At 51.3% G+C, this 25,069-nt stretch overlaps 1 protein-coding gene across 1 annotated transcript; it reads left to right on the top strand.

The window, feature by feature from the left end:
* Positions 1-16,280: 16,280 nt before the first annotated feature.
* On the top strand, positions 16,281-21,047 carry Mrpl4 (mitochondrial ribosomal protein L4). The gene is made up of 9 exons (XM_006987028.4): positions 16,281-16,464; positions 16,550-16,616; positions 16,718-16,868; positions 18,076-18,127; positions 19,062-19,179; positions 19,740-19,846; positions 19,930-20,039; positions 20,123-20,199; positions 20,711-21,047. The coding sequence occupies exons 1-9, from the start codon at positions 16,408-16,410 to the stop codon at positions 20,854-20,856; spliced, it is 885 nt and encodes a 294-aa protein (XP_006987090.1). The 5' UTR covers positions 16,281-16,407; the 3' UTR covers positions 20,857-21,047.
* The last annotated feature ends 4,022 nt before the right edge of the window (positions 21,048-25,069 follow it).

The following is a 25,069-nucleotide window of genomic DNA, read 5'->3' on the forward strand; positions in this document are numbered from 1 at the left end:
CCTCAGGTGGCCTCAACCTCTCTCCCAGGCAGCTGGGCCGATGTCTGCCTCTCCCAGGCAGCAGGGCCGGTGTCCGCCTCTCCCAGGCAGCCGGGCCGGTGTCCGCCTCTCCCAGGCAGCTGGGCCGGTGTCTGCCTCTCCCAGGCAGCTGGGCTGATGTCTGCTTCTCCCAGGCAGCCGGGCTGGCCTCAGAGTCTTCTTTGCAGCTCAGCTTCACTTCAGCTTGAGGGAACTCTCAGCTTTTACTACCTACTCTGGCAACGAGGGGCCAAGTGAATCTGGTCAGTTTCAGGGACTTCCTAAAGCTATTTTGAGTTGCTCATCTTCCTGCTTATGGAGCCTCTCTGTAAGATGAACTGTTTTAATCTCAGAGGAAACTGTTAGAAAATATGTGTAGACCAAGCTGCCCTTGAACTCCTAGAGGTGGGCCTGCCTGTGCTTCCCAGTGCTGGGATTAACAGTGCGCCCCACCACACTGGGTTGGTGGTTAATCTTGATTGTCAATTTGACAGGACAGAGAATCACTCAGGAGACTGACCTCTGGGCTTGGCTGTGAGGTTTCTAGACTGGATTAACTGGGGCAGGAAGACCTGCCCTAAATGTCGGTATCACCATCGCTTGGCTGAGATCCTGAACTGAATGAAAAGAAAGCCAGCCGAACACTGGCTCTTCAGTCTTTGCTCTCTGACTGTGGCGGCACAAGCCCCTACCGCCATGCCTGACCCACCACCACAGACCTAGCCCTCCAGCTGGGAGCCAAGACAAACCCTTCAAGTCACTTTCGTCAGGCAGGTCTCCCCAACATTTGCAACGTAACTAGTACACCGAATGTTGGGGAGCACATTGACTTCTGCCGTCCCATCCCAAGCTCAGCTATCACAAACTGCTCCAAATCACGAGACCTGAGTCTGTTTTCCATCCTGTGGGACTCCCAGCCCTCCCGCCCCTGCTTTCTGGTTTTTTCGGTGGGAGGAACTGGCTGGAGATGAGTCTCTACTTGGTCATCCAGCCCCAGCTTGGGGAGAGAGGCCCGGGGCTGCAGAGAAACCTTCCAGATGTCGGTCTTGGCGGCTACAGAGCTGAAGATGCCTCTCTCAGCCGGCCATGGGCTTGGTGCCCATTTTCAACTGAAGAGTGGATGGAGGGAGGGTCTGGGTGGAGACTAGTCTGCCACGTCTGCACCAGATGTGTTCTTGGCCCTGGGAGCCTGGAAAGGGTGGGATTTTGTGTTCAGTCCCAGGGAGACGTGGGCAGTGGGGGGAAGCAGGGACATGGTTCCCAGTAAGGCCTCGCCATCCTTACCCAATAAAAACAGCTGAGCTGAGGATGCCTGGCACTCCGTGATCCCAGGACTGAGGAGGCTGAGGAAGAAGGGTTGTGAAGTTGAGGCCAGCCTGGGCTACATACAGAGTTCTAGTTTAGACCTTGTCTCAAAAATTGAAGGGGGGGGGAGGAGGCAGCCCCTGAGCGTGGTGGCGCACGCCTTTAATACCAGCACTTAGGAAATAGAAGCAGGTGGACCTCTGTGCCTTTGAGGCCAGCCTGGGCTATGGCTATATAGCGATTTCCAGACCAGCCAGAACTACACAATGAGACCCTGTCCCCGCCCCCCAAAAATGTTCATGTATTTTCAATTTTTTGTTTATGTGGTTTTCGTAGGTGTGTGCACACTTGTACCACAGAACAATGTGCTGGAGTCAGTTCTCTCTTTCCACCAGTGGGTCACCAGGCCGGGAGGCAGGCGCCTCTACCCACTGCATCAGCTCGCCAGCCTCGGAAGCTTTGACTGTTTGCCAACACCTGGCTTCCCGAAACCTCAGCCTCTTAAGGCTCCTCTGCGCCTTGCCAGTAGCTCAGACAACTACAGCCGATGGAAATAATTATGCAAATAAGCGCCCCCCTCCCCGCCCCCACCTCTGCTTCTTGACCCGAGGGAGGCTCCTCCTCCCCAGGTTTGGCAAGTCACCCACAAACAGAATCCAGATCAGACCCACAGCAGGTGTTCCCTGTGGTTGGTGGGGGAGGGGAACTTTTAAGCCCAATGGTCTCCCATCAGACCCACACCTCCTCGCTAGTCCCTGACTCCCCAGGGTCTCATCTCTGACCTCTGGTTTTCATGAAGGCAGGATACAGGGAGCTAGCTGGGAGAGGCCAGACCTTGGGGGTCCCTCCACTTTCCAGTTAGCACCCCTAAATTGCTGTGATGCCCACAGCTCGCTCCCCCCCCCTCTCTCAGAAGCCAGGCAGGTTCTGTCTCACACCAAGGGAACAGAGGTCATCTGCATTTTGAGCCTTTACCTGCAGGACAGACAGGCCTGCTTGCTGCTGCCTTTAACCTGCTTCTGCTCTACCAGGCTTGGACCAGAGTGGTCAAACTTTGAGGTCTCTCTTTCACCACTTCTTGGTTTGTTTGTTTATCTCTCGATCCATCCACCTAGCCATTCTGGTAGGCCAGCTGGCTAGTGAGTCCCACAGATATTCCTGTCTCCACTCTTTACCAACGTTGGGATTCCAATCGTGAACTGCCACCCCAGGCTTTTCATGTGGATTCTGGGGATCCACACTCAGGTCCTCATGCTTGTGGGCCAGGCTTTTTACCTACAGAACCATTCCCTCAGCCCCTATTTAATGCTTGGTGGTTTTGTTGTTTTGTTTTGTTTTCTTAGCTGGTCTAGAACCCACTATACAGACCAGGCTGGCCTCGAAATCACAGAGATCCTCCTGCCCCTGCCTCCCAAGTGCTGGGATTAAAGGCGTGTGCCACCACACCTAGCCATATATATATTTTTTTGAGACAGGGTCTGGTGCAGCCCAGGTTGGCCACAAAAATCAGTGTAGCCAAGGATAGCTTGGAGCTCTTGATTTTCCTGCCTCTACCTCCCATACATTGGGGTTCTAGGACTGGGACAGAATGTCTAGTTAGCGAGGGCTGAGGAAGGAACGCAATGCTCATCTCATGCCAGCAGGGCCCTCACTCTACCAGCTAAGATACATCCACACCACTTGGTTATCATCATTGTGTTTTCGTTTGTTTTGTTTTGGTTTAGTTTGGTATTTCGAGGCAGAGTTTCTCTGTGTAGCCCTGGCTGTCCCGGAACTCGATCTGTAGACCAGGCTGGCCTTGAACTCACAGAGATCTGCCTGCCTCGGCCTCCTGAGTGCTGGGATTAAAGGTGTGGACCACCGTCGCCCAGCTTTCTCATTGTGTTTTTAAGTGACATTTTGTTTTATTCTGAATGTATTTATTTGAGGTGACCATGCCACCGAGCAGGTGCGGAGCTCAGGGGACAACTTGCAGCAGTTGGTCCTCTCCTTCCATGTGGGTCTCAGGGACCAAACTCAGGTCACCTGACTTGCTCAGTATGCTCCCTAACACTCTGAGCCATCTTGCTGGCGCTTATTTTGGTGTTTTGAGACAATCTCAAGTAGTCCTGGCTGGCCTCAAACTCACTGGGTAGCCAAGGTTCCAGCCAAGGCCTGGAACTCCTCCTCCTCCTGTCTTCCTTCATCTTCATCGAGCAACGGGTTACGGGTGTGCATCACCGCCCTGTTTGGCATTGAGCACCTAGTGGATACCAGGTGCCTGTCTTATTCACCATCGGGGCCCAGTCTTAGAAGAAGCAAAACCAGCCAGGGCGGTGGTGGTGCACGCCTTTAATCCCAGCCCTGGGGAGGCAGAGCCAGGTGGATCTCTGTGAGTTCGAGGCCAGCCTGGTCTACAGAGCGAGATCCAGGACAGCCAGGATTACACAGAGAAACCCTGTCTCAAAAAAACAAAGAAGAAGAAGGAGGAGGAGGAGGAGGAGGAGGAGGAGGAGAAGAAGAAGGAGCAAAACCCCCATCTTGGAGAAGCAATTTCCTAGCGACAGAAAAGGAAACGAGGCAGTGGAGCCAGTGGTAGTCTGCACACCTTTAATCCCAGCACTCAGGAGGCAGAGGCAGGTGGATCTCTGTGAGTTCGAGGCCAGCCTGGTCTACAGAGTGAGTTTCAAGACAGCCAGGGCTACACAGAGAAACCCTGTCTTGAAAAAAAAAAAAAATTAAGGGCCTGACGTCCCAACACACTCGGTCATTCCCAACATTCCAGAGGTCGGAGGTCAAGGCAGGAGGATTAGCAATTCTAAGCCAGCCTGGGCTACATAGTAAAAATAAAAGTAGACTGGAAGATAAGGAGGGGAGGAGGCGAGGACTAGGCTGGGATGATGCTCACTGGCAGAGCACTTGCCTGCCATGCGTGAGGCCCTAGGTCCCATGCCTGGTAGGAAGAAAAAAAAAAAAAAAGGTGGAGAGATGGCTCAGTGAGTATAGAGCGGCTGCACAAGCCTGGAAAACTGATCCAGATGTATCCAGATGTGGTTGTACACACGGGTCACCCCCAGCACTCAGCAAGCAGGGAAGGTATCGCTCCAGGCTGGTAGCACCAGTCTAGCCTAAGAGAGGCTCTCTGGTTTCAGGGAGAGGCTGAGCTGAAAAAAATAAGATGGGGCTGGGGCAATGGTTCCCTGGTAAAGTGCTGGCCGAGCAAGCTGATGACCTGGGCCTGCATCCCCAGAACCCACATAAAGCAGAGCTCATCAGAGGTTGTCCTCTGGTACACGCTGTGGTGTGCACACCCACCCACAAACACACTCACACACACAAAATAAAAACAAAACAAAATAAAAGCATGATAAAGAACAACAGAGGAAAACATACAATGCCATGCATGCCACAGGTGAGCACCCCCCACTACACACACACACACACACACACACACACACACACACACACACGTCAGGAGTCAGGATCAGGGAGATGGCTCAGTGGGTAGAGACACTTACCACCAAGTCTGACAACCTGAGAACCAGTTTCCACAAACTGGTCTCTGACATCCACATGAACACCACGACACCGATAAACACACACTAAATAAATACATGTTAAAAATTAATAATATTAATGAACCAGGCAGTGGTGGCACACGCCTTTAATCCCAGCACTCAGGAGGCAGAGGCAGGTGGATCTCTGTGAGTTCGAGGCCAGCCTGGTCTATAGAGCGAGATCCAGGACAGGCACCAAAACTACACAGAGAAACCCTGTCTCGAAAAATGAATAGATAGATAGATTAATTAATTAATTAATGTAAGCCTAGGCCAGCTCTTGTGGCACATGCCACTAATCCTACCACTCAGGAGGCAGAGGTAGGAGAATCTCTGTGAGTTCTAAGGCACCCTGGTCTTCATAGAGAGTTCCAGAACAACCAGAAATAGACAACCACTGTCTGGGGAAAAAAAGTAATTCTATCTAATATTAAAAAGCATCAAATCAACTAAAAAAAGGGATTCCAAGACGTCATTGGATACAACGTAATGAAAATCCTTGGGAGAAATGAAGCGTGGATGACAGTGAGGAGTGTGGCGGGAAGGGAAGGGATTTCAATCAGGTCTGGCGAGGTTCCAGCTGTCGGGAGATTAGCAGTGGAACTGATCCAGGTGGAAGGAACTCATGACCAGAGCAAACACTAAGGTCGAAATGTTAATGGAGATGGAGGTGTGGCTTCAGCACTGGAAGAAGAGCTAGCGGTGGGAGAGGTGAGGGCAGGGCCCTGGGGCTGCAAAAAGGAGATGTGAGTGATCTTGCAAGAGCATTTGTGGACCCCTTGAGGGTAAGGGAGGCTCAGGGTAAGGAGAGGGCGGGGGAGGACTCTGATCTCAGCCAGGCTCAGCAGGGGAGGCTTTGTGAGTGCACTGTTTGTAGACTAGGACGTCAGGGGTGGGGAAGTGGCTCAGTAGATAAAGTGGCTGCCAAGCAAAACTGAAGACCTGTGTTTGGACTCCTAGAACCCACCCAAATGTGAAGTGGGCTGGGGACCTCAGAAAGCAGAGACAGAGCATTCCAGAGCAAGCTGGCCAGGAGGCTAACCCTACCCAGGAGCTCTGGCCTTGACTGACAGATCCTGCCTCCTTAGGGTAGAGGAGCCACAGAGGATGATTGTAAACATCAACCTCATTCTTCACAGGCATACACACACACACACACACACACACACACACACACACACACACACACACACACACATACATACAAGCACCCACTCACATGCAACCGCACAAACACATTAAAAATAAAACACCCAGAGCACAAGCTTACCACTTTTTCAGACTGCTCCCCACAACCACAACCCCACCCCGTTTGTCTCTGTGTGTAGGGCCAGGCTGGACAGTGGTGGCGCACACCTTTAATCCCAGTACTAGGGAGGCAGAGCCAGGCAGATCTCTGTGAGTTCGAGGCCAGCCTGGTCTACAGAGCGAGATCCAGGACAGGCACCACAACTACACAGAGAAACCCTGTCTCGAAAAAACAAAAAACAAACAAACAAAAAAAATGAAGGTCACAAAAATGAAGACCTGATTTTGATTCCCCAAAATCCATATGTAAAGCTGGGTGTGGGGGCTGGAGAGATGGCTCAGTGGTTAAGAGCACTGGCTGCTCTTCCAAGGACTCGGGTTGGACTCCCAGCACCCACATGGTAGCACACAAACATCTGTGACTTCAGTTCCAGGGAATCTCATGGCCTCTTCTGGTCTCCTAGGGCATTAGGCATGCACATGGCATACTTATACATACATGTAAGCAAAATATTCATCTCTCTCTCTCTCTCTCTCTCTCTCTCTCTCTCCATCTATCTATCATCTATCTATCTATCTATCTATCTATCATCTATCTATCTATCTATCTATCTATCTATCTATCTATCTATCTATCTATCTATCTATAAGATGGGTGCAATGGCTCCTGCCTGTAATCCCATGCTACCATGACAAAGATGGGAGCCGGGGTTGTTAGGATTCGGCCCCCACTCCAGCTGCACAACTGCACATGTGCAGTTCAGGAGCTAAGCAAGGGGTCTTGCATCTTACGTCATCAGTGTACGCTGGTGATGACATGCTCTCACTGCGTGGTCATGCAGTCAGGGAGTGCGTGGAGTAGCTCCGTAAGTCAGCCTGCACATGTGCCCAGGAACCCTTAAAAAGCCGGACACAGGCTCCTCCTCTTCCTCTCTCTGTTCTGTTCCCTCTTCCAACCACCATCTTTCTCTCTTCGCTCTCTGCATGTGCTTCTCCCAGGTCTGGTTCTTTTGTCCACCCTCCTCCTAATAAAGAAAGCTCTGATACTGGGTTTTGTCGTGGCTCCTGATCTTTCCCCATGGTAACCAGTGCCAGGTACCATTTTTAAAAAACATCAGGGGTCAGGTAGGTCCCTGGAAGCTCCCTGACCAGACACCTCGCCTACATGGTGAAGGTCCAGGACAATGAGAGAATGTGTCTCAGCATGAGGTGCCGGAGCCGGGCGGTGGTGGTGCACGCCTTTAATTCCAGCACTCAGGAGTCAGAGGCAGGCAGATCTCTGTGAATTTGAGGCCAGCCTGGTCTACAGAGCGAGATCCAGGACAGACACCAAAACTACACAGAGAAACCCTGTCTCAGAAAAAAAAAAAAAAATAAATAAATAAATAAATAAGGTGCCTGAAGTATAACATCCTAGGCTGTCTTCCAACCTCCACATTCATGACCATACATGTGTGCACTGTACAGACATGTGTACATATACCCAAATAATTTATACATACCTTATTTGCTGAATGACCAGAGTGTGATAGAGGGTTTGAAAGCCAGACTCTTGAGGTGATGAAAGAGTCATAAAGTGCTTGTCACCAAAGCATGACCTGAGTTCGATCCCCAGACCCTCACGGTGGAAGGAAAAGAACTGTCTCCAGCAAGCTGTCCTCTGACTCCATAGAAAGTGGCCGGCCTATTGCCTTTGAGGGGAGTGCTGTGAAGACCTGTGCACCACACCTGCTTATTCTATTCCATTCTATACATGTATCTGCATGGAGTGTGTGTGTGTGCGTGCGTGCATGTGTGTGTGTGTGTGTGTGTGTGTGTGTGTGTGTGTGTGTGTGTGTGTGTGTGTGTGTGTGTGTGGTCTGACCTGACGCACACACGAGAGCATTCACGTGCACCCTCCCCGTGCCCACCTGCAGAGGCCAGAAGAGAACGCGGGGTGCCCTCCTCCATCACTCTCTCAGCTCCATTCCCTTGAGACAAACTCTCACTGAACAGGAAGCTCACCGTTTCCGCCAGGCTGATGTGCCAGGGAGCTCTTAGGGACCACTCTCTGCTCCCCAGTGCGTGGGTTACCGGCATGAGATGCCGCACCCAGCTTTCTGAGCAGGTGCTGGGTTTTTAACTCAGATCTTCCTCTGGCAGAACAAGTGCTCTTCCTGGCTGGACCACGTCCCCAAACCCTCACCCCTGCCCAGCTTCCTGTGCTCACTCCCTCAGCGGGGCGTACATTTTATCTTCAGATCAAAGTCCTCATGGACAGGGGGCAGGGGGCTGGGAGTGGAGCCAGTGGGCAGCAGCTCAAGTGTCCAGGGCCCCCCACTATTGCCAGGGTGGTGGAGAGGAGTCCTCACACAGAGCAAGGATTGTTCTCAGAAAAAGCACTGACCCCTCACTGCACTGACCCCTCACCCCGATTCTGCCCCCTCATTCTACCTCTGTGGAGCTGTCCCTGCAGGGAACAGCAGGTGGCGGATAAGTCGTTAATTGACTACTAGACATTCCGCTGTGCGACATAAACCCAAGATTTTCCCAGCACAGGCAAACATTCCAGTCTGCCTGGGAAACATCACCAGGGGACTGGGCATGGTGGTTCTCACCTGTCATCCCAGAACGTGGGAGGCTGAGGCAGGAGGATCACTGTGAGTTCAAGGCCAACCTGGATCAACTTGATCCCATTTCAAAAACAAAACCCAGAAGCCAACAAAAAAAAAAAATGAACTGGTAGTGCACACCTCTGATCCCAGAACTGAGGAGGCAGAGGCAGGTGGATGAGACATTTAAGGCCAGCTGGGACTACATGAGACCTTCTCTCAAAATAAAAGAAAACCAGAAAGTGCTTGCCACAAGCTTGGTGAGCTGAGCTACATCCCCAAGAACCACATAGTGGAAGAGAACAGACTTCCACAGGTGACCTCTGACCTCTACATGTATGCTGTGACCTGCATATGTACATACATAAATACACTTAATAAAACTGTAAGGTTCATATATGTGCATTTATTGTGTGAAGTATAGAGTTCCTATTTGTGAAATATGTAGTAATGTCTTTAATTTTTCACAAACTAGGGAACGAGGGAGAGGGCATAGGGATAAAGTGCTTGACACACAGGCAGACCTGAAGCTGAGTGTGCCACAGGCTTTTAATCCCAGCACTGGAAAGGCAGAGGCAAGTGGATTTCTTAGTTTGAGGCCAGCCTGGTCTACATAGCAAGTTCCATGCTAGCCTGGGCTACATATGAAACCCCATCTCAAAAGTGAACAAATAAGCAGGAGGGTGCCTAAGGAAAACACACAGGATGTTATTCTCTGGCCTCCACACACAGATGTGTGGACACACCTCTAAACACACAATTGCATCTGAAGGTACACACCTACACAACCACACAAATAGTTCATACAGTGGTTGGGAAGAGAAACTCATGGCTGTTTGTAGTGTCGTCACGGAGCACACTGTAAAAGACAGTTTTTCATTCTGTCACTGCTGTGCTGTGGTTGACCCAGAGCCCGGGCTTCCCGCATGCTGGACTCATGTTCTTTGTATTTCGTTCCTGTCTGCTCTTTATTTGTTTATGGGGGGGGGGGAGCAACATGGCGCAGTGCACACATGCAGGTCAGAGGACAGCCTGCAAGAGTTGGTTCTTTCCTCTCTACCTCTCGAGTCTAATCTAAGGGGTCGGACCAGGTCATCAGGCTTGGCAGTCAGCGCCTTTACCTGCTGAGCCATCTCACCGGCCCTTGTTCTGGTTTTTGAGACAGGGTCTCCCACTGCAGCTCGGTCGATACTCATTATCAACACCAAGCTGGCCTCAAACTTGAGGCAATCCTCCTGCCTCTGTCTGCCTAGTGGTGGGGTCACAGGTGGGCACCACGGCAGGTAGTTCCTTCTGTATTTGTGCAGTGTTCTTCATCGGGTGTGTGAATAACCAGTGAACACACAAAAGGGCAAGGCATGTTAGCACAGGCCTGTAATCCCAGGACTGGGGAAGTAGAGGCAGGAGACTTTGGAGTTCAAAGCCAACCTGCGCTAAGCAGGACCCTATTCAAACAGACAAACAGACAGATAACTGCACACACAGAGAGTGAGAGAGAAATAGACAAAACAAGTGAAATCCCACAAAATGAAGGATCAAAAAGCTTTTTTGAAAAACATTTTTAGAGTTGGGCGGTGGTGGTGCATGCCTTTAATCTCAGCACTCGGGAGGCAGAGGCAGGCGGATCTCTTAGTTTGAGGCCAGCCTGGCTACAGAGAGAGATCCAGGACAGCCAGGGCTACACAGAGAAACCTTGTCTTAAAAAAAAAAAAAAAAAGACAACAAATTGTTAGATTTTTTCCTCGTGCATCAGTGTTTTGCCTACATGTGCACTAGATTCATGAGGTCCCTGCAGACGTCAGACGAGGACATGATCCCCTGAAACTGGAGTTACAGATGGCTGTGCATCGCCATTTGGGTGCTGGGAACTGAACCTGATCCTCTGGAAGAGCAGCCAGTGCTCTTAACAGCTGAGCCAGCTCTCCAGCCCCTAAAAGAACTTTTAAATGACGATATTGGGGCTGAAGAGATGGCTCAGGGAACAAGGGCGCTTGCTGCTCTCCCAGAGTTTGTGGGATCAAGTTTGACTCCCAGCACCCACACTGGGTGGCTGGAAACCACCTGTACCTCCAGTTCCAGGAGATCCTTCACCTCTTCCAGGCTCTGTGCCCACTGCACTCAGGCATATAAATAAACACGCACACACACATAATTAAAACATAAAAATAGACAGGTATGGTGAGATACACCTTCAATCCTAGCACTTGAGAGGCAGAGGCAGACAGATTTCTGGGAGTTTGAGACCAGTCTAGTCTATATAGGAAGAAAAGAAAAGAAACTAAAAATACATAAAACAAAATAAAAACCACAAAGTAAGCTTGCAAAGACGATATGACAGTGTGCCCACTGTCGGCAATCAGATGCAAATCAAAACCACAAGAAGAAGGCATCACTCCTCAGATAGCGGGACCATAGCAGAAGAGGCTAGAGATCAAGGGACCTCCTGGGGATGCAGAGAAAGGGGAACTCACCAGTGGGGAAAATGCAAATGAGCAGGGTTCTTATGGAAAACAGAAGGAAGGTTCCTCAAAACATAAAAATAGCATCAACATATGACCCTACTGTGCCACACTGGGTACATGAGCAACGAAAAATAACTTGCTGTGTCAAGGAGGTCCCTAACTTCAGCGTCTATTTATCTGTATTCCTCGTCCTAAAACACATTTCTCATTATGGCGTACATGTGTGCGTGTGCGTGTGTGCGTGCGTGTGTGTGTGTGTGTGTGTGTGTGTGTGTGTGTGTGTGTGTGTGTGGTGTGGGGGTATTAAGGGAGTCAGAAGACAGCTTTGTGGGGATCGTTTCTCCTTCCACCACACGTGGCTTCTGATGACTGAACCTGGGTTGTCAGGCTGGTGAAGCAAGTGCCTTTACCACTGAGCCATTTGCTGGGGTCCTCTTCGTCCTGGGGAGGGGAGAACAGGGTCTCATGTAGCCAAGCCTGGCCTGGAATTCACTGTAGCCAAAGCTGGTCATCTTGCTTCCTCCTCTGAAATTAACAGGGTTGCCTCTCATCCAGTTTTTCCAGTGCTGGGCATTGAACCCAGGGCCTTCTTGAGGCTAGGTAGGCATTCTAGCTACAAAATTATGAACTAGAACTGTGCCAACTAAGTTATAAGTACTACATCAACTAAACCACAAGTACTCTACCAACTAAGTTACAAGCACTGTGCCAACTGAGCTGTTTCCTCAGGTTCCATTCAGATTTATTGCAGCCAGTGTGTGAAGTCAACTGAGGTGTCTTTTGACAGATAAATGAATAAAGAAAAGGTGGGGTTAGGGTATGGTGGTACAGGCCTGAAATCTCAGTCATGCCAGAGGGGGAGACGGGAGCAATACAATCAGGAGGCCAGCCTGGGCTGTATAGTAAGCCCGAGGCCAGCCTGGGAAACTGGGAAACTGTTTCAGACTGAACATAAAAAAGGACTGGGGAGCTGGGGCGGAGGCTCGGTTAGTAGAGTGTTTGCTGGGCAAGCGTGGAGACCTGAGTTCAGATCCCAACCCAACCCGTAGGAAAAGCCAGGGGCGGGGCTGGAGAGATGGCTCAGAGGTTAAGAGCACTGACTGCACAGAAGTCCTGAGTTCAATTCCCAGCAACCACGTGGTGGCTCACAGCCATCTGTAATGAGATCTGGTGCCCTCTACTGGCCTGCAGGCAGAACATTGTATACATAATAAATAAATCTAAGGAAGGAAGGAAGGAAGGGAGGGAGGGAGGAAGAAAAGGCCAGTGGCAGTGCTTGGTGTCCCAGCACTAGGGAGGCTGAGGCAAGAAGAGCCTTGGGCTCACCGGCCGGCCAGCCTGGCTGAATCAAGAGCTCCAGATTCAGTGAGAAACCCTGCCTCCAAAACTAAGGTGAAGGGGACTGAGGTGGACTGAGCCTCGACCTTTGCACTGCGTACCAGGCTGCACACCCACCCTCACACCTGCTCACACCCGCTCACACACTAAGAACAGGAGGACTAGGCATGCCCTCCACAAAAGAAAGAAGCGGGCATGGCTCCACACCCTTAATCCCAGCACCTCAGAGACAGAGGCACCAGGATCTCTGGTGTCCAGGCCAGCCTGGCCGACTAGTGAGCTCTAGACCAGTGCTACGTAGTGAGACCCTGTCTCAAAAAAAAAAAAAAAGAAAGAAAGAAAGAAATAATGAATGAATGAATGAATGAGAGAGAGAGAGAGAGAGAGAGAAGGAGAGAGAGAGAGAGAGAGGAAAGAGAAGAGAGGAGGAGAATGTGGTCTCTATGCTTACGGAATGTTATTCAGCATGCAGAGTAAAGCCCTGTCACTGTACTTGTGGGTGGAAGAGGAGGTGTTATAAATCAGCCGCACAGAAACACACACCACATGTGTGGTTCTCACTGAAGAGGAAACTAAAAGGTGGCTACAGCCAGGCAGGGTGGCCCACGCTAAAGGCATGGGATTAAAGATCCCACACTCAGGAGGCAGAGGCAGGTGGATCTCTGTGAGTTCCTCCAGAACAGCCAGAGCTACATAGAGAAACCCGGGTTTTTGCACGCAAAACCTGGGCTCAGGCTGTCAAGAGGACTCCACAGGCAAAGGAGCTTCCTGCCGAGCTTGACATCTGAGTTCAAGACCTAGGAGAGAACCAGTTCCCACAAGCTGTCTTTTGACCTCCACACCCACGTGTGTGCCCCAAACCCAAATAAATAAATAAATGTTAATAATTAAAACAGACTCCAAAACACTGGGTTCTGGGGCCAGTGAGAAGGCTTAGTGGACAAAGGTGCTTGCTGCCAAGTCTGACAGCCTGAGTTCGATCCCTAGAACCTACATGGTAGAAGGCAAGGACTAACGACCCAAAGTTGTCCTCTGACCTCCACATGTGCTGCTTGGCATACATGTGCATGCTTGCACATACACACACACAAAACACCTTGGCTAGAACAAATCATTCTTCTCTTTGTAATGCCAGGGCTAGAGCCAAGGACTTCATGCCTACTAGTCCACCACTGTTTAATAGAGTCGATTAGGAAATTTAATAGTATATCCTAGAAATGTCCATAAAATGTATATCAATCAGGCTGGGGCTGCACAGGGTACTTGCCTAACAAGCAGGAGGCCCTAGAGTCCAGCCTCAGCACCACACACACAGGCCACAGTAGCACAGACAGCCATCCCAGCGCTGGGGAGGTGGAGTCAGGAAGGTCAGCTCACAGTCATCCTCAGCTAGCCTGGGCTACATGAGACCAGTCTCTAAATAAATAAATTAATAGTAGATGCAGAAAGAACAACAACCCTCCCCATATACAGCCCAATAATTAAATTCTCCAGTCTGCCCCATCAGTGTGTCGTGGCTCCTGTTGGTTTGTTTTTTGTTTTTAGTTTGGTTGTGTGTACGGTTGGGTTTGGGAGTTTTGTTTTGTGTTGTTTGAGACAGAATCTCACTGTGTAGCCCTGACTGGCCTGGAACTCGCCATGTAGACCAAGGTGGTCTGAACTCAGAGATCCACCTGCCTCTGCCTTGGTCTTTTCTTGTCTCTTTGATCACAAGGCTCCGCAGTGTCAGAATTACCAATGCTGGTTATTGAGTTTTCATCCAGTGCTAGGGATCCCACCTTTGTATCCCTCATTTCACCAAAGTCTATTTCCCCATTACCCAGGGGATGAAAAGGTGGTTGGCCCAGAGACCACTTGTTCCATGTCTTAAGTTCTGTCCAGACCTCACAGTGGACAGCGGTGAGCCATGTGTGGGCTCTCAGCGCCCTCTGAAGGTCAAGTGTGGAAAGAGACAATACTATAACCTTGATCATTTAGATTATTTTTTTGGAGAAGACCTTAGTGAGGTGATCCAGATCTGTTCATCCCATGACTCCCGGCCCCCTCCTGGGAGAGTCCTGGAAGGTGTGACAGGGGGCATGATCCTGGATTAGGTGTGTGTGTGTGTGTGTGTGTGTGTGTGTGTGTGTGTGTGTGGTGGCGGTGGTGGTGGGGATTACACAGCATTGACGGGAGGTATTCCAGAGGGTGATAGCCAGCCCTGGAGAATCTAAATAGGCCTAAGAAATACTGAAAGCGGGCTGGAGGGATGGCTCAGCGGTTAAGAGCACTGGCTGCTCTTTCAGAGGACCTGGGTTCAATTCCCAGCACCCACATGGCAGTGATGTCCATGTCATAGCTCCAGGTCCAGGGGATCTGATACCCTCTCTTCTAGCCTTCAGGGGCAACAACCAAACACTGATATACCTGTCAAGCCAAAGCCCCATACACACAAAATAAAGACAAATTTTAAAAAAAGAAAGAAAAGAAATACTGAAAGTTTCTGCCTGGAGTCTTCAGGATTGGAAAGAGGAGACTGTGGAGGTGGAGGCAAGAGAATCGGAAGCTCAAGGTTATCCTAGACTACATAGAGTTCAAGGCCAGCCTGAGCTGCATCAGACCCTGTCACACACCAAAAGGGGGGAAAACATAAAATTAGGCTTTTCTGAGCATGTGAACACAGTGGTGTGTGCCACTGGCAATCCAGCACTCCAGAAACTGAGAGAGGTAGACTCTCAACTCAAGGTCAGCCTGAGCTACACAGAGACGCCTTGTTTAAAAAAAAAGAAAAGAAATCTCAGCAGGTTAGGTGGCTTGCTGCCAAACCAAGGGACCTGAGTTTAATCAACAAGGTGGAAGGTAAAGCTCCAACTCCCTAGAGTTATCCTGACCTACACACTCATACACAAAAATAAATTTAAAATATTAAAATACTCATATATTGAAACAGCAAAGAAGAGAAGCCAGATGTCTTCTGGCACACTCTTCTTCTCTTCCTCCTCCTCCTCCTCCTCCTCCTCCTCCTCCTCCTCCTCCTCCTCCTCCTCCTCCTCCTCCTCCTCCTCCTCCTCCTCCTCCTCCTCCTCCTCCTTCTAATTTCCAGATAGGATCTCACTTTGCCTGTCCTGGAATTCACTATATAGACCAGGCTGGCCTCGAACTCACAGAGATCTGCCTGCCTCTTCCCGTCGAGTGCTAGGATTAAAGGCGTACATCATTACCCCTAGTCTGGCACACATCTTTAATCTCAGTATTTAGGAAGCAAAATCAGGTGGATCTCTGTGAGTTCGAGGCTACCCAGGGCTAAAAGGTGAGTTCCAAGCTAGTCAGGAGTGGGACCCTGACTCTAAAAGACAAACATCAGTTCATATCAATAACGGTAAAAGGGGGGAAGTTGGACACAGAAAAGTTGTAGTCAAAATAAGGAGCGTGGCACGAGAGGCTTATCCAAAGTCAACCAAAAGATTAACACTGGAAAAAAAAATTGCCTGACCATGGCCAGGCAGAGCCAGGCGGATCTCTGTGAGTTCGAGGCCAGCCTGGGCTACAGAGCGAGATCCAGGACAGGCACCAAAACTACACAGAGAAACCCTGTCTCAGAATACCAAAAAATAAAAAAAATATTAAAATAAAAATGAACGCTTATTGCTCAGGTACCACCCAGCTCTGGGCGTGTCGGCTCCCCTTCCACCTATCCTTGAGGTTCATTGGCTGAAGCAGAAGCGCGTCTCTGGGGCCGAGCAACCTCATTGGTTAACTTCCGGCGCCGCGCTCGTAAGGGGCGGGGCTTCCTGCTGTTCATGGCTCCCGGGGGCCTCCGCAAAGCTGCGGGTTCTGGAGCGGAGGGCCGCGGAGTCGCCGTTCCTGACGTCATCAGCGCTCGCCGCGAGCGTCCGGCGGGCTGAGCTCCGCTGTGCGATCTGCGCCGCGATGCTGCGGTTGTGCCGGGCCGCTTCGCAGGCCTGGCTTCGACCTTCTGGCTCCCGGGTAGGACCAGGCTGAGGTCAGGGTCGGAGGTCAGAGGTTGAGAACCCTCGGGGAGCACCCCTAACTAAACGCCCATCGTTTCCAGGTCCTCAGCTCGCTAGCGGAGGACGCGACGCGGCCAGCCGAGAGCTCGGAGCCGGGGGATAACGTGGGTGAGGCGCCGGGATCACATCTTGGCACAGAGCTGGGCAGGATGCACCGGAAGTGTTGGGTTTTGTTCCTGACCCTTGTTCACTCATTCCCCGACCCCCAGGCCTCCTAGATCCCGTGTTGCGCAAGTGCGAGCTTCGGATCCCGGCGCACCGGCGCCCGGTGCAGGCCTGGGTTGAGTCGCTGCGAGGCTTCGAGCCGGAGCGCGTCGGCCTGGCAGAGCTGCACCCTGATGTGTTTGCCACGGCGCCCCGGTGAGTGCAGGCTGCACTGGCAGGACTTTGCCGCGGGGCGGGAGGACGAAGGACACAGCCCTACAGCCACCCGGAGCTGTTACGTCCTGCCTTACTCTCGTGTGCTGGGTCCCTCGTATCCGTCCTCAGGAAGTTGAGTGATGACTAGGTAGATTAATGTAGCACACAGGAAATTCTCTGGAAACGTTGATTACTAGAGCAGTAGATGTGCACAGTTGGAGGGCTTGCCTAGCATGCACGAGGCCCCGGTTCCCTTCCACTATTGCAGACAACGGTCCTAAGAACCCACACCTCCAATCCCAGCACTGTGAGAGTTGAGATAGGATAGAGAAATTAACGGTCAAGGTTGCAAAGTGAGTTCCAGGCCAGCCCGAGCTATATGACACCAGATGTAAAAATAAAAATACATGAATTAACATTTTCAAAAATGACTGATAAAAAGACCAGACTTAGTTGTGCCGTGGTGGTGCACGCCTTTAATCCCAGCACTCAGGAGGCAGAGGCAGGTGGATTTCTGTGACTTGGAGGCCAGCCTGGTCTGCAGAGTGAGATCCAGGACAGCCAGGACTACACAGAGAAACCCCGTCTTGAAAAACCAAAAAGAGAGAAAGGGAGATTTTTATTTTATGTGTAAAGTGTTTTTTTTTTGAATGTGTATGTGCACCACATGTGTGCAGTGCTCTCAGAGGCCCAGAAGGGAAGGGGTCAGGACTGGAGTTAAACCAGCTGTGTGCTGTTGTGGGTGCCAGGAATTGGACCCCCTCTACAAGAGCAGCAAGTACTCTTAACCACTGAGCCATCTCTCCAGCCTCCCTCCCCTCACATACACACACACCTCTTTGGTACTTTGAGCTTGGAACCTGCTGAAACCAGCCAAGACCAGAGCATTTCAGTGAGATACAGGTACAAAGGTTCTGATGTTTGACTCCACTCTTTGGTTTTTAGAGGCAGAGTCTTACCATGAAGCACCTTTAATTTTCCATCCTCTTGCCGTAACCTCTTGAATACCAGGAGGTCAGGCATAGCCACCAGGCCTGGCTGGACGCCGTGGCACATAGACTGCTGAGTTGAGGTGGTGTCAGCTGTGGTCAGGGGAGGACTTAGGGTCCTGAACATCCAGAGGAAGAGCCAGCTTTCCTTTACCGGGGTGCAGGTATGGGGGATTCAATTGGGGTGTCCCTCTTAGGTCTCCCTTCCCTTTTTCCAGGCTGGACATTCTGCACCAGGTTGCCACCTGGCAGAAGAACTTCAAGAGAATCGTGAGTGTCCTGAGTAGCATGGCAGAGCTCCCCACTGGGCTCCGAGGCCCGTGAGAGTGCTCTCTGGAAACAGCCCGCCTCAGGCTTTATCTGCCCGTACCATTCAGAGGCAGGTCGCTTCTCAGATCATGCCTCGGCACCCATCACTGTGGGTATTATGTTAGGGGATCTGCAACTCAGCACATCCCTGCCCCTGAGGACTCACAGTCTAGTGGGAGAGGTGAACAAAAATCAGTAGTTAGCCTGGGCACACATCTTCTCTCCAGAGAGAGGTACTTAGTGCTGGGTACTGGGTACTGGGTACTTAATGCTGTGTACTGGGTAATGAGCCCAGAGCCTCAAAAGTTGGGCAGTTGCTCTGTTAATAAGCCACCACACTCTCACTTGGGAATTTCTACTACTAAGCCACATCACCAGCCCCTCATTAGAGATGTAGACAGGTGCTCTGCTGCTGAGCCATGCTCCAGACATAAAGGGACATTGAACTTACTCTACTTATAGCCCGACTTAACTAGCTGACAGGGCATTAATGGGGACAGCATGTGTGACTAGTCTGTGGAAAAGACCACACAGAGCCTAGTATTATTACCCTTTAGTCAGTGAGAGCAAAGAGTTTTGTGCCAAGAACATTCAGGAATCAACAAGGACCCAGGTGTGATGGCCCTGCCTGTAATGCAGCACTCCACAGGCTGAGGAGGGGAAATTGAAAGTTCAGAGTCAGCCTGGGCTGTAGAGGGAGGCCTTGGTCTCAGTCCAGCAGGCTAGTGCTCAGAAATGACCGGTGCTCCTGTGAACTGGGCAGCATGGCCCTACCTCGAAAGGGAGGGGCTCCGTCCCTTTCCTCCCCCATCCCTCCCTAGGTGCTCCACATTGTCCCCTGACAGTCCTCACTGCCATGGTCTGGGCCCCACCCCACTCTCTTTGTACTCAACAGAGCTACGCCAAGACCAAGACCAGGGCTGAGGTGAGTGGTGGTGGCCGCAAGCCCTGGCGACAGAAGGGCAGTGGCCGTGCCCGGCATGGCAGCATCCGTTCCCCCCTATGGCGGGGAGGTGAGTGGAGCCCGAGTCCCAGAGACCCTTTCCACAGGTACCCACAGCTGCCATGATAAGACACACCTGAGTCCCCAGGTTAGTAGCCCACTGGGACAGTTCCATGCACTGGAACCCAGGCATGCTGAGCAGTGAGGGACAGAGCTCCTGCAGTGCTGGGGGTGGACCCAAGGTTCTGTGCACGCAGGGCAAGCCCTCTCCAGCCAAGCCACAGCCCTAACCCTCCCCTTCCTTTTGATAACTTGGTTGTTAATTTTTTTCTTTTGAGACCGGGTCTTGCTGTGCATCCCACGCTGGTCTTGAACTCTTTCTACTTCAGTTTCTTATACCAGAGTTGGATGACTACCCTCATGCATGTTCACAGGCCCTCTCCTCCCCACCTCCTGTCCAGTCTCTTTCCCACTCTTCCCATGGTACCTAGTGAGATCTGCCCCCCACCCCCAGCTCCTCCAGCCACTGTTCATCGCCCGCTCCAGCACTTGGTCTCAGGCATCAGGCTGATTTCTGACCTCCCAGCCTAGCAGCGACCAGCACCTGTTGACACAGCACTGTCCCTGCAGGAGGCGTAGCCCATGGTCCCCGGGGCCCTACAAGTTACTACTACATGCTGCCCATGAAAGTGCGGGCACTGGGCCTCAAGGTGGCCCTGACTGTCAAGCTGATGCAGGTATGGTACAGTAGAGCTGGGAGGGAAACGGCTGGCACCTGGGGGTCCTAGCACAGAGCTCAAAATCCCGTTTTTCTCCGCAGGATGACCTACACATCGTGGATTCCCTGGAGCTGCCCACTGCAGACCCTCAGTACCTGACAGAGCTGGCCCAGTACCGCCACTGGGGGAGTTCCGTGCTCCTTGTAGACTTGTGAGGGCACAGGGCAAGGTGGGCAAGGGGGGCCAAGTCTCCTGTGTCCTGCCAGGCTCACTCGCAGCCTCCATCTGTTCCAGGGAACATGAGGAGATGCCCAAGAACGTGGTGGAGGCCACCTCTGGGCTCAAGAGCTTCAACCTGATCCCTGCAGTCGGTGAGTGATGGGCCAGCTCTCAGCCCAGTAGCACAGATCCCCTGTACCTGTCACACATGACTGGATGACGTGTCCAAGAGTTTACCATTTAGTTATGGTGCTGGGGTGGAAGCCAGGGTCCAGGGCCAATCCTCCCGCCTTCAGCTGCTCCAGTGGTGCCCTCTGAAAGAAGCACTCTGTTAAAGCACATCTGTCCGTCTCTTCCACGAAGAGCCTGCAGAGGGCGAGCATGAGCACCTGAGCTCTCCTTTTCCTCCCCTCCTGCTGACTCTGGTCTCCCAGTGATACAGTGTGTTTATCCACTTCCTGTGTCCTCCTCATTGGAATGTGGGGGGGGGGTCATCGTCAAATGCTGGGCAGATGTGAAGGCAGGTAGTTCCTCAGCCGCTGGTGTGAGATCTGAAGACCAGCAGTGTACACCAGAGGAGGGCAAGGGCTCAGGCTTCAGATAAGATGGACTTGGGGCTGAACTAGAGGGCAGCCACACCCTGACCATGCCCTCACATCCCAGGCCTGAATGTGTACAGCATGCTCAAACACCAGACTCTGGTCCTCACCCTGCCTTCCGTCGCCTTCCTGGAGGACAAGCTACTCTGGCAGGATTCAAGATACACTCCACTCTACCCCTTCCGCTTGCCCTACAGTGACTTCCCCTAACCCTGCCCTGGTCACATAGAGGCCCACCCCACTTGGGGGCCAAGTCAGCCCACCAGCAATCCTGCAAGAAAAGCTCTTCCCTGGAAGCTGCTGAGCCTTGGTGCCAGGAGATTAACTGCACAGAGCCAAGAAGAATGCCTCCCTGGGGATCTCTTTTGTCACATTAAAAATGAACCCTGTTTTTCACAATACTTGGAAATGGAGGTGGTCACTGTGTGTGTGTGTGTGTGCGCGCGCGCGCGCGTGCGTGATTCTATCAACTCTTAGGCTATTCATCCTAGGTGCCTTTCCTCCGGGGCTCACAACCTGCTTTGATGGCAGCCTTGGGGCTGCCAATACAAATTGCCAGGAGGGTTGGGCGGTGGTGGCCCACGCCTGTAATCCCAGCACTTGGGAGGCAGAGGCAGGTGGATCTCTGTGAGTATGAGGCCAGCCTGGGCTTCTGAGCGAGATCCAGGACAGGCTCCAGAGCTACAGAGAAACCCTGTCTCAAAAAAAAAAAAAAAAAAACCAAATTGCCAGGAGGAACTTCTTCCTGCTGAGGCAGATGCTGGAGTGTGTGTGTGGGTGCCAAGCTAGCAGCCTGCATTCACCCCTAGGAGGGTCTGCCACCTGTGTGCCACGTAGGCTGCTTCTGACAGCTTCAGGCCCAGAATCAGACAAGCCAATGTCTCCTGTTCTTATGATAAAACAAATAAATCTGTTTAAAGACACCACGACAGGCCGGGGGGTGGTGGCACGCGCCTTTAATCACAGCACTCAGGAGGCAGAGGCAGGTGGATCTCTGTGAGTTCGAGGCCAGCCTGGGCTACCAAGTGAGTTCCAGGAAAGGTGCAAAGCTACACAGAGAAACCCTGTCTCGAAAAAACTCAAAAAAAAAAAACAAAAACAAAACAACAACAACAACAAAAAAGACACCACGACAGTATTCTCAGTATTTGCTTTTTATTGTTATTGTTTTTGTTTTTCAAGACTGGGTTTCTCCGTGTAGACCAGGCTGTCTTAGAATTCTCTCTCTGTAGACCACGCTGGCCTCGAACTCACAGAGATCCCCACCTGCCTCTTTCTCTGCCTCCCAAGTGCTAGGATTAAAGGTGTGGGCCACCACCTGGTTATATTCTCAGTTTAAAAAAAAAAAAAAACTGGACTGGAGAGATGGTTTGGCAGTGACGACTACTCTCCCAGAAGACCAGAGTTGGAGTCCAGCACCCACACGGCAGCTCATAACCATCTTCAGCTCCAGTTCCAGAAGAGCCACACGACCTCATTTGGCCTCTGCTAGCACCAGGGCAAACATGGCATGTAGACAGAGTACATAAAATAAGTTAAGAAAAATTAAAAGGGTGGGGCGGTGGGGGTGCACACTTTTAATCCCAGCACTCGGGGGAAGCAGCCTGGTGGATCTCTGTGAGTTCAAGGCCATCCTGGGCCACAGAATGAGTTCCAGGAAAGGCGTCAAAGCTACACAGAGAAACTCTGTCTCGAAAAACCAAATAAATAAATAAAAATAAAAATAAATTGGCTTAAAAATTTTTTTTTCCTGTGGTATTGGAGATAGAACCCAAGGTCTTGTGTCTGGATGGGCACTCTAACCCTGAGCTGCACCCCGCCCCTCACAGGGTTTCTAGGGAGCGGCTGTATCTCCCAAGTACAAAGACTTCAGGCACAAGCAACTGTGTCTGGTTTGGTTGTTTTGTTTTATTTATTTTTAGCAAAGAGAACGTAGGTTTAAAAAGGGAAAGTGAGGGCTGGAGAGGTGGCTCACCTGTTAAGAGCACTGGCTGCTCTTCCAGAGGACCCAGGTTCAGTTCCCAGCACCCACATGGCAGCTCACAAGTGTCTGTAACTCCAGTTGCAGGGGATCAGATGCCTTCACACAGACACACATGCAGGCAAAGCACCAATGCACACAAAAATAAACAAGGAAAAATGAGCCCCCAGAGAGTGGGTGGGGCTCCACAGAGAGAACCAACGTTGACTAGAACTTCTGTTGGTATACGTACAGCCAGACAGCCTCGGTCCCACCCGCACCGTGTGGCTGCCAGCCCTCTTCTGCCTGAAGATAACCCGAGATGTGTTGACATTGTAACTAGAAAAGCAAAGGCCACAGAAGCCCGCGTGGTACACTGCTCTAGTGCAGCCCCAGGAGGCTGAGGCTGGAGAACTGCAATTTTAAGCATAGCCTGGGCTACATAGGCCAGGCAGGCATGGTGGTACACACCTGTCATTCCAGCACCAAGGCAGAAGCAGGGGTGAAGGTTGGAAAAGTCACCCTTAGCTTGAAGCCAGCCTGGGCTACCATAGACCCTATTTCAAAAACACTAAAGAAGAGTGTTCCTGTCTTGGACTCCTCACCCTTGGGGGTTCTTTCTCATTATTCCTTAATAAATGTATGTTTTCTCTGCTCAGAAAAACAAAACAAAACAGGTCTTTAATCCCAGCACTCGGGAGGCAGAGGTAGGCAGATCTTTGAGTTGAAGGCCAACCTGATCTACAAGTGAGTTCCAGGTCAGCCAGGCTACAACACACAAAATCAGCCGGGCAGTGGTGGTGCATGCGTTTCATCCCAGCACCTGGGAAGCAGAGCCAGCCTGGTCTACAAATCGAGTTCCAGGACAACCAGGGCCGTTACACAGAGGAACCCTGTTTCAAACAACAACAACAATCCCCCCACCCCCACAAAGAGAATCCCACTGAAGAACCACTGGAATAAGTTAAAGGTGTGCTGATGTTTGCCCAGGGTGTGCTGGCCACTGCTACTGTCTGTTCCTCTTGTGCAGCTAAAAGCACTGAGGTGGAGGGTCACATCCGCAGGGACATACTAGACACCCCTGCAGTTCCACCACATCAGAAAGCGGTGAGACCCCCCCCCCAGGCCTACAAACAAGCCAGAGCCCGTCCCTCAACTCCTGAGACCCCTGACAGCTCCAGGAGGAAAAGCCATCCTCAGAAAGTGAGACTGCGTCTAGAATGTACTTTCAAGTCATTAGATGTAGCCAGGAAGGTGGTGAATGCACATGGGAAACTGAGGCAGGGGGACTGGGAGATTAATGTCACCCTGGGCTACATAGTAAGTCTGAGTATAGCCTGAGCTACATGAGACTTTGTCTCAAGAAACAAAACACCAGGGCTGAGCATGTGGCTCAGCTGGTAGAATGTTCACCTACAACTCACTCAGCTGTGGGAATCTCAGGAGGGTGGGGTAGTGCAGGCCTGTAGTCCCGGCTCCGGAGTATTGGAGCGGAAGCTGCGGAGGGCCAGGCCAGTCTGGACCACAGGGACCAAGAGCCTATCTCAAAGTAACTAAATAAAAACGGAGGCGGCTCAGGCTCCAGAAAGGAGGACGGCAAGGTGGAGCCACCAGAATTCAGAGAGTAATGTCACCGACTGAGGCCGGGAGTTTCAGAACATTCCTTAGTTTCTGTGAGACCACTTGGCACCAGGGAGGAAGTCATGCCCTTCCTGCAGACTGAGGCACAGGACAGAGGCACAGGACAGGACAGGAAACTGCAAAGGAATGTAATTCTAGAACTGCTTCTCCGAAGTCCATTGCCTCTTACCTTTCCACCCTCGCCTGGCCCTCCCAGGATCTCAGACCTGGACCAAGAATTGCCCTTGGCCTCGTTCCCAGGCCTCAACAAGTCCAGTGGGTCTAGCCTGGGAATGGATTCAAGCCCAAGACACGTCCAGTGGAACACCCAGGCAGGGTCTCATATATACACCAGGTTATCCTCTAACGTTTTTTTTTTTTTTTTTTTTTTTTTTTTTTTCCTGAGATAGGGTTTCTCTGTGTAGCCTTGGCTGTCCTGGAACTTTCTCTATAGACAAGGCTGGACTTGAAGTCATAGAAATCAACCTGTCTCTGCCTCTCCAGTGCTGGGATTAAAGGCATGTGTCACCACCACCTAGTTTTGTTCGTTTTGTGTGTGTGTGTGTGTGTGTGTGTGTGTGTGTGTGTGTGTGTGTGTGTGTGTGTTTTGTTTTTTTTAAATGCATGAGTGCTCTGTCTGCATGTGCACCTGTCTGCCAGAAGAGGGCACCAGATCTCATTGTAGATGGCTGTGAGCCACCATGTGGTTGCAGGGAATTGAACTCAGGACCTCTGGAAGAGCAGCCAGTGCTCCTAACTGTTGCACTCTCTCTCCACACACACTTTCTTTTTTTTGTGACAGGGTTTCTCTGTGTAACCCTGGCTGTGTTGGAACTCTGCCAT

Source organism: Peromyscus maniculatus, chromosome 7 (assembly GCF_049852395.1).
Source record: "Peromyscus maniculatus bairdii isolate BWxNUB_F1_BW_parent chromosome 7, HU_Pman_BW_mat_3.1, whole genome shotgun sequence".
Lineage (NCBI taxonomy): Eukaryota > Metazoa > Chordata > Mammalia > Rodentia > Cricetidae > Peromyscus > Peromyscus maniculatus.